The sequence below is a fragment of the Belonocnema kinseyi genome, chromosome 9, assembly GCF_010883055.1.
Source record: "Belonocnema kinseyi isolate 2016_QV_RU_SX_M_011 chromosome 9, B_treatae_v1, whole genome shotgun sequence".
Lineage (NCBI taxonomy): Eukaryota > Metazoa > Arthropoda > Insecta > Hymenoptera > Cynipidae > Belonocnema > Belonocnema kinseyi.
Window position 1 is genome coordinate 49,846,657 of NC_046665.1, and position 9,275 is coordinate 49,855,931.

Sequence of the window (9,275 nt, forward strand, 5' to 3'; positions counted from 1 at the left end):
TTTCCAAAGTTTCAGCTCGATATTTTATTTATAAAAAAAGTTCTTAGGTTTAAAAAGACATTCAGTGAACTGAAAAAGTGAGGTCGGTAATATAGGTATTTACCTGTGTCACATGCCCTTAAAGATGAAATTATTTGGTTAAAAATTAATCTATTCTAGTTTAGTCAATAATGATATTTTTCCTAAAAATTCGACTATGTGTTTAAAAACTCATCTATGTAGGTCGAAAATTAAACAATGTGGTAACAAAATCAAGTATTTGGTTGAATATTTAATAATTATTTTATTAAAAATTCGTCTATTTTGTTAAAAAGTCATATATTTTCTTCGTAAATTCAGCTGTTTGAGAAAATTTCATCTTTTTAGATTGGAAATTCGTTTTTTGAGATTGAAAGTGAATATTTTTTGGTAGAAAAGTTGTTGGTTCAAAATGCAACTGTCTTCTAATGAGTGGTTCTTATTGCCCAGAAGAAGTTTGAAAATTCTACCATTTTTTTGAAAATTCATTTTGTAGGTTGAAAATTCAATCATTTGGTTAAAAATTTGTCTGTTTTGCCTGACTTAAACTATTTGGTTCAAAGTTCAACTAATTTGTCTTAAATTAATTTTTTAAACGAAAATTCAGTCATTTGGTTGCAAAAATACTTTAAAAAATTTTTAATTAAAAAAGTCGAACTATTAGTAAAGTCTAAAATGAAGGAAAGCGAGGAAATTATGAATTTAAAAATGATAAAAATTTTTTAATTCTGGATAGGTTTTATGACTTCATTGGAATTGGAACTGTTCCAATCGGTACCAAATCTGGAATTTAATACATATTGGATTCCATGCACCTGGTTTATAAACTTATTGAAGGAAGCTCGACGCAGTCATAGATTGCCAGATGCACAAGGATTGAAGATTATAATGGAGGTATGTATATCGATCAAAATCTATCAAAGAAAAATTAATCACGTACATCTGTTACGAAATAAATCATTTATTTACTATTACATCATTTCCATTTATCTCTATCGCTAACAGGTCATTAAACCAAATGGAAATAACCTGAAAAGATTCAGTTAAAAAATTTTGAGATTAAAATAAAACGAAATTCAACGCAAACGCAAAATTAAATAGTAAAGAAAAATGTTTAATAAAATTTAAAAGAATATATTTAGGAAAGGAATATATTTGAGTACAATCGATTTGTCTTACAATGAAATACTTAAACTGCTTAGCCCACTAAAATAACTTTGAGAAGTAGAAACGGAATATCCTCGTCAGACGTAATTCTTTAATAATATTTTGTATGGAATAAAATAATAAAAATTTAGATTATAATTTAAACATTTTGCAATTATTAATTTCAATCAAAAAATACAACAACAAAATAGTTAGATTTGTAAGAAAATAATTAAATTTTCAAGTAAATTAATTAAACTCAGCCACATGGCCGAATTTTCAAACGAAAAAGATTAAACTTCAACCCAAAACCGTTACATTTCCATAAAATAATTAAATTTTGTTTAGAAAATTGAGTTTTTCAATAACAACAAATTTTAATCTAAAAGGACGAAGCTTCTGTCATTTGGAACAATTTTCAAAACAATAGTTGATTTTTTGGCCAAAAAAGATGTATTTTCAATATAACCTGTTGTTTCCAAAAAAATAATTAAATTTTTAACAAAATACTGGAATTGTTTACCGAACACTTGAATTTTCTACCAACAACAGTGCAATTCTAACCAAATAGTCTGATTTTCAAAACCAAAAAATTTAACTTCAACCAAAAAGATATAATATTTCAACCAAAAATAAAGAAAATAATTTTCGACAAATTAATTCCATTTTCAACAAAATAGTTAAATTTTTTACCAAAAATACAAATTTTTAAACATAAGCAAAACTAAACTTCAACAGTAAACCGTTACATTTTAACCAAATAATAAAACTTTGTTTATGTAGTTAAATTTATAGTAAGAACCACAACATTTTAATCTGAAAGAATCAATTTTCTGTACAAATAAACGAATTTGAAAAATTATAGTTGAATTGTCAATCTCAAAAGATGAATTTTTAATAAAATACTTGAATTTTCAAAAAAATAGTTCAATTTTCAGAAAAAAATCGAAAAGTTTCATAAGTTCTAAAAAAACAGTTGAATTGTTAACCGACAAGACGAATTAAAAAAAGAATAATAATTTTCTGCACTAAAAAAGACGAATATTTAACAAAACATATGCATTATCAAACAATTAGTTTGATTGTCTACTGAAAAAGATCAATTTTTAACCAAATACGAAAAAGTTAAATTTTCAACAACAAAAAACATAGATTCTCGTAAAATCTTTGTTTATATAACGTTCTTTAAGTTGATGCTTCAATTTTATCTTTAGAATAAGAAATTATTATTAAACGAAATATTTTTCTTCTATCTCAGAGAAAGATTTATAAAGTAAAAAAGTATTTCTAATTAATGGCGTCTGATTAATACATTGCGCTTCCACTTTACAATGGTTTTTAGTTGGCAAAGTAGTAAAAGTATTTCATTGCGAGTAAGACAAATTGATTGTATTTAAAATATATTATGTTGTTTTAACAAGATTGAAAAATAAATTAAATCTTGAGAAGATTTCAAAAAATTTTGAACAAAATTTTAAAACATTTCAAATAATTTTCTACAATTTCCCAATAGGTTGTAGAAGATTTTAAAACAACATAAATACAAAATACATAGATACAAAAATAAATTTTAACTCCACAAAAGTCTCACAAACTGAAAATAGAACGTAGATTTCTGCCGATTTTGAAAAAAATGTATAATCTTGAAAATTTTAAAAGGTTTCTAGAGCATAAAAAATTCTAAGATTCTGCGGAAAACTAAAAATGATTTTTAGTTTTGAAAAATAAATTTCCAATGTAATTTGGAAAACTCAGTTATTTAGGAATTTGAGAAGTTTTGGAGAGGTTAAAAATATTCTAAAATCTTGAAAGATTTTGGAAACTTCATAAAATATTTTTTTATTTTTTCCTTACATAGTCCTAAACATTTTTTAAACTGACACAAATTTTTCTTAAAATTTTGTAAATCCTGTGAAATAAATAAATAATTCTTTTTCGACCGTTTTAAAATCTTTGAAAACACGTTTTCCATTTTCTCATGAATCTTAAAAAAAGTAAATTAATATAGCCTTAAAAATAAGTAAATAAAAAAAAGCTATTGATGATGCTAATAAAGTTAAAAAATAAATAATCACCCAAAATTTTAATTTTTTATATTAATGTTCACATTCTAGAAAATAATTGAACAATTTCATTTCAATTAATTTATTCAAAAGATTGTTAAATAGATGAATTTTTTTAGGAGTTCAACGAATTTCGCTCGAAATGTGGACTTCTTTGGAGTTATGACTGGGTCTCAATTCCTTTAGTTTATACACAAGTGGTTACTCTTGCAACCTATAGTTTTTTTGCAGTTGCACTCGTTGGACGTCAATATATCGAAGGTGCTAAGAAACCTCTTCAAATGCAAATTGATGTTTACATACCAATTTTCACCATTTTACAATTCTTCTTCTTCATGGGTTTACTCAAGGTACACTATTACTTTTTTTTAATGCAAATAATGAACAAATTATTGAAACCTCTCCGTCTTCTACTCATCCTACATTCCCCTACCCCCTCTCCTTTTTAAATTACCCTACCCATACTCTTTCACTTCCCAAACTTCTTTCTCATCTACTTCTCCCGCATTTGCTCACTTATCCTACTTCCCCTTCCCTCAATTCGCCCAATTATTCTACTTCTTCTCCCCTAATTACATCTACACCCCACTCCTCATTTCTCCTGATTCCAATTACTTACCTTTTGTTTCCCAACAGTTCCCTTACTTTCTATTCCATTATTTTTTTTAATTCTCCTCCCATTATTTCCCCCCACTTCTATTACCTCCTATCTTCTCATTTTGCATCAATTTATCTACTTCCCCTTTCTTCATTCCTCCTCATATCCTTTAATTCCTCTTCTCTCATTTCCCCTGACTTCCCCTGCTTCCCCCTCCTCGTTTCTCCTCACATCCCCTCCTTGGAAAAAAATACGAATTCCGGGGCTATAAAACCCTAAAAAAAGTAAGTATACGATAAATATGCGGAATTAATTTTTTTCATCAGGTAGCCGAGCAGTTAATCAATCCTTTTGGAGACGACGATGAAGATTTTGAATTAAACTGGCTGATAGATCGCCATACAAAGGTACTTTTTTAGAATTCTATTTCGAAAATTAAGACAGATCATCATAAAAAGTTTGAAATCCCCTACGGCGTCTTCACAAATACGGACGACCCTCCCCCCCCTTCACGCCATTTTAAAGTCAAGTTTTTTCTTTGATTTCATTTGATAAATGCCTAAAATTAAACAAAAAACGTACCAACATAATACTTAACCATACTTCAAAGGGAAAAATAATATCTTCACAGCTGAAATAGGGGAATTCTCAACGAAAATAGGTGAATACATTTTTTTTAAAATCAAATTCAGGTTCCAATCATTTTCAACAAAATGTAATATACTTTTATACAAAAAAATTGAACAAGAAAGTTAGTTTTCAACCAAATAGTTGAATTTAAAATTCAAACCAATCAATTTTCAATCAAAAATGGAATAGTTAAATTCTGAGTTAAAAAAATTAATTTTCAAACAAAAAAACGAAATTTTCAACATTACAATGTTTCATCCTACAAAAATGAATTTTCAACCAAATGGTCAAATTTTCAAACAAGTAAGATTAAAGTTCAACCGCACACAGTTAAATTTTTTAACGAAAGAAGATGAATTTTCAACCAAGAACTTTTCTGCCGAAAAATATAGATCTTCAATCCAATTGAAGTTTAACAAAATATTTAAATTTTCAAACAAGTAGGTAATTTTGTATCGTACAGAGATATATTTTCAACAAAATGGTCGAGTTTTCAAATAAGAAAGATTAAGCTTCAACCAAACACAATTGAATTTTTAAATAAATAGTTAAATCTTTAAGCCAAACAGGCGGATTGTTTAGAAGGAAGTTTAATTTTTAATCAAGAAAGATAAATCTGCAACAAAGAACTTTTCCACTAAAAACTATGCATCTTCCATCTAGAGTAACGAATTTATTTATCAAAAAATACAAAATTTCTACAAAACAGTTAAAGTTTTGAAAAAAATACAACGTTTTAATCATTAGTTGAATTTTCAACAAAAAATTTTAAAATGCAGCAAATTATTTGTATTTTGACTAATTAGTTGAAATTTCCACTAACAAAGATGCATTTTCAACCAAATGATCAAGGTCTTAAGCAAAATATATCAGAAAACCCCCCAAAAATTGCATTATAACAAAATAGTTGTATTTTGAGCTATTTTTTTTTAAAGATGGCATATTATGAATTTTCTACAAATTAGTTATATTTTTAACCAAAGATATGGAGTTTCAAATAATAAAATGACTTTCTAACAAATCAGTTTAAGTTCTAAACAAGTAATTGAATAATTTAATGAAGAAGTTTAATTTAGTGCGAATAAAGATGAATTTACTATAAAATACATTTTCCATAAAAAATGGAACAGTTTAATTATAATTGAAAAAATTTAAATTTTAAACAAAAAATACAAATTTTCAACAAATAAGTTGAATTTTTAATCAAAAGAGAAGAGTTGCAAAACGACGAATTTTCTATCCAAAAGGACGAATGTTCGACAGAACAGTTTAAATTGCAACAAAATAATTAAATTTATAAAAAAAAGTTGTATTTTGAATCAAAAATATAATAACAGACTTTTTTATTAAAAAGAATGAACTTTCAACCGAAAAATATGACTTTTCTACCAAAAATTAATTTTCAATACCGAGGAAGCACAGCGCCGATGGAGTTTAAAATAGGGAAATAGGGTACTATTTTCACGAAGAAGGGGATAAGCGAAACATTTATTTCTACATGCAAAAAAAAAAACAATTTTTTTTCAAAAATGTGATCTTTTTAAATCATTTGAATTTTTTAATCAAAAAGTCTAAACAAAATACAGTCAGTTAAATAATGCATTTTCATTTCTTTAATCGTTCTTTTAATTAAAAATCGTTTTTCTTTCTGATCTAAAAAAAAAAATTAATTAATCTTAAATTAATACTTTGAACTTAAAAAAATGGAATAATTGAATTTTTAGCTGAAAAAATTAATTTTTCTAACGAAAAAAATTGATTTTACAAACAACGAAAACTTTTAACGAAAAATCTTGAATTTTATGATTGGGCTTTTATTAATTCAATTCGCATTTAACAGAAAAAACTAGAAAAGGGGGAATTTTCTTGAATATAGAGAAAAAAATGAGGAATTATTTTAAAAACAGTGATAAGCGAAAGAGTGTGAAGTCTGTGTTTAGATGATTTACTTTTCAAATAAAATCACAAATTTTAATTTTTTTAAACACTAAAAAAATTGTTATTCATATTTATATTTTTTATTTGTAATGTTGCATTCTGCCTCAACCTTTCATTGTTAACGTTTATTTAAAGGTATCATATCTTGGTGTGGATACTTTAATGAATCGATGTCCTCCACTTGTTAAAGACATTTATTTTGATTCTGAGGATCTCACACTGCCTTATACTGAAGCTGCAGCAGCTTATAAGAAAAAGACATATCGCGGAAGTGTGGCAAATATGACGTGAGTTAAAAAGGAAATATATATTAAACATAAAATTAAGATGCAGTAGCTACTTGGTGATGCTCGACTCACCGAGATTTCGAATGTCAAGCACGGATGAGCGCTTTTAGCGCTCGGATGGGTGACGTTTCATTATTCTCGGTTAGTCCTGTTTACACGTTTAACTACTGTCAAGAAGGGGGGTTTCAGGCCGAGGATGATATAAAATATTGGCCATTCGATTATATCGAATGTCTACATCAAAATTCGTCTGTTTTGGATTTCTACAGTTTTCCACTTCCCTGGTCAAATGTTTACTATATGTGGAGTGGAAAATGTAATCTAATTCAAATATAACATTTTAATAGATTCAAATATTTTATATTAACGACTTTCATTTTTGTAGGGTACCTGAAAATAAGCAGACTATGTTTTTACCAGACATAGTTGAAGAAGATGATAATAACAGTCGTATAACTGCAACACCCCGCACATCAAATGCCAGTTTAAATAATCATTTCAATGATAGTCCAGAAAACGAAAGGCGGTAAGAAATTGTTATTAAATGTTATTCTTAATAGTTATTTCGAATTGATTTATCCTTATTTACGATTAAAAAAATAATTCGATATATAAAATAAATATCTCGAATTACTATTTATTTGCTAAAAGTTTTTAAACACTTAAATTCGAGCTGAAATTAGATTCTGAGATCTGAGAAGGAAATAAATATTATCAGTTTCTTTTTAAACGATTTTTGAAGATTTCAGGTTTGTTGAAATAACATTCCAGAAAATTTTTAAGAAAATTTTATTATACATGATTTTTTTCTACAACTTTGGGAATCTTTGGAAATTTTGTTGAATTCTTTTTAAATATTCTCTTATTGTTTGAAGGAAAGAGTGAGAAAACACTATGCAATATTGTATTAAATGATGAGAGAATTGAACAAGTTGAGAAGTTCGTATACCTTGGTAGCTTATTTACTAGGGACGGGAAGATGGATGAGGAATTAGATAGACGAATAAATGAAGGTAAAAAGGTTATTGGTAGAGCAGGTCCCCTTATCAGAACTAAAAATATATCAAAAAAAGCTAAAATGTCAATACATAATTCTACATTTGTACCAACTGTACTGTACGTAGCGAGACATGGGCCTATCAAGAAAAAGATAAGAGTAAAGTTAATGCAATTGACATGCGATTCCTGCGTATGATATGTGGGAAAACTCTGATGGAAAAAGAGAGTAACGACATAGTTCTTAAAGAATGAGGTGCAGAAGAGACGCTAGTAGACACATGGGAAAGAAATCGGTTAAGATGGTTCGGACATGTTGAGAGATTGCCAAATGAACGACTAACGAAACAAGTGTATCAAGGTAAAGTAAATGGCAGCGTGTCCAAAGGTAGACCGCGGAAAGAATGTTTAGAATGTGTGAATGAGACCCTAGTTAGAAGAGACATAAGAAGCCACAGAAACATGAGAGCCTGTATGAAAAAATGCATGGACATAAAAGAAGCTAGAGAAGTATGCCAGGAAAGAAAAATATAGCGACAAATAGTTAATAAAAAGAATGTGAGTAGAGTGAATGAGGCCTGAAACAAAAGACCTTGGATACTAATGGACCCAAGTGGGGAACCTTACATGACGACTTTGTGTGGACCTTCACTTGGGGTGATTGCTAGAAATTGATCAGCAACCTGGGTCGGAGCAGTGTTGCGGAACGAAAGTGTTATTTAAATAAATATCACGACAATTCTGGATTAATCTAAAAATTTTATATCTCTTCCTCACATTACTCCCTTCCCCATCGAGTGAGTCATGCCTACCCCGAAAGGGAAATGGCTTAATGGTGTAATCTTATAATTAATTTTTCAAAATAAAAAAATAATTTTAAATTTTACTTTGAAATCTTTTCAAGTTCTATGTTTTTTTTATATTTCTAAAACTTCTAAATACTGTCAAACTCGGAGGTAATCGATGTTTTGGAACTGATTATGAACCTGACCTAACCTAACGGTACCGGAGCTAGTCGAACTCCGAACGCGAACAGGTTTTGGTTAGTCATGCTTCAACGAGCAACACAGAGCTCCCTGTAGCTTATAACACCCATAGTCGCCACGTGTCGTCAGTTCTCGGAATTATTATCTCAGGGTGCGCAACGTCCAAGTTCGACTGTATTTCTTTAACTTTTTCGAAAAATTAGGAAATCACTGAGATTAAAAAAATTTTTAAATATTTTTAAATTTTCTCTTAAAATTCACCTTTCAAAATAAAAAATAATTTTTAAATCTCTAAGGAATCTTAAGAAAAATTTGTTATTCTTTTAAACCATTTCGAATTTCTTTAAAAGCTCAACCTTCTAAATATAGTTTAAAATGATCAAGTTTTTCCTATAATTTTTTTTTTAATTCTCCAAATTTAGAAAAATTTTGAATTTTTTTTCAAATTAAAAATTTTTTGAATGCTTTCAAAACTTCTGAAACTTCTAAAGATCTTTTAAAATAATTCAGTTTTCCGACATTTTTTCAAGATAAAAAAAATCTAGATAAAAAAATCGTACATTCTGGAAATTTTGAAACCTAAAATTATTCTTTTAAAATCAAGCCTAATTTA

At 27.8% G+C, this 9,275-nt stretch overlaps 1 protein-coding gene across 2 annotated transcripts in view; it reads left to right on the forward strand.

The window, feature by feature from the left end:
- The window catches only part of LOC117180332 (bestrophin-4-like), a 59,502-nt gene that overhangs the window by 43,762 nt on the left and 6,465 nt on the right, over window positions 1–9,275 (forward strand). For both annotated transcript variants that reach the window (XM_033372773.1, XM_033372774.1), the window contains 5 exons: window positions 755–912; window positions 3,347–3,577; window positions 4,152–4,232; window positions 6,529–6,680; window positions 7,066–7,206. In XM_033372773.1, the coding sequence (XP_033228664.1) occupies window positions 755–912; window positions 3,347–3,577; window positions 4,152–4,232; window positions 6,529–6,680; window positions 7,066–7,206 (763 nt within the window). The remainder of the gene's footprint in view (window positions 1–754; window positions 913–3,346; window positions 3,578–4,151; window positions 4,233–6,528; window positions 6,681–7,065; window positions 7,207–9,275) is intronic.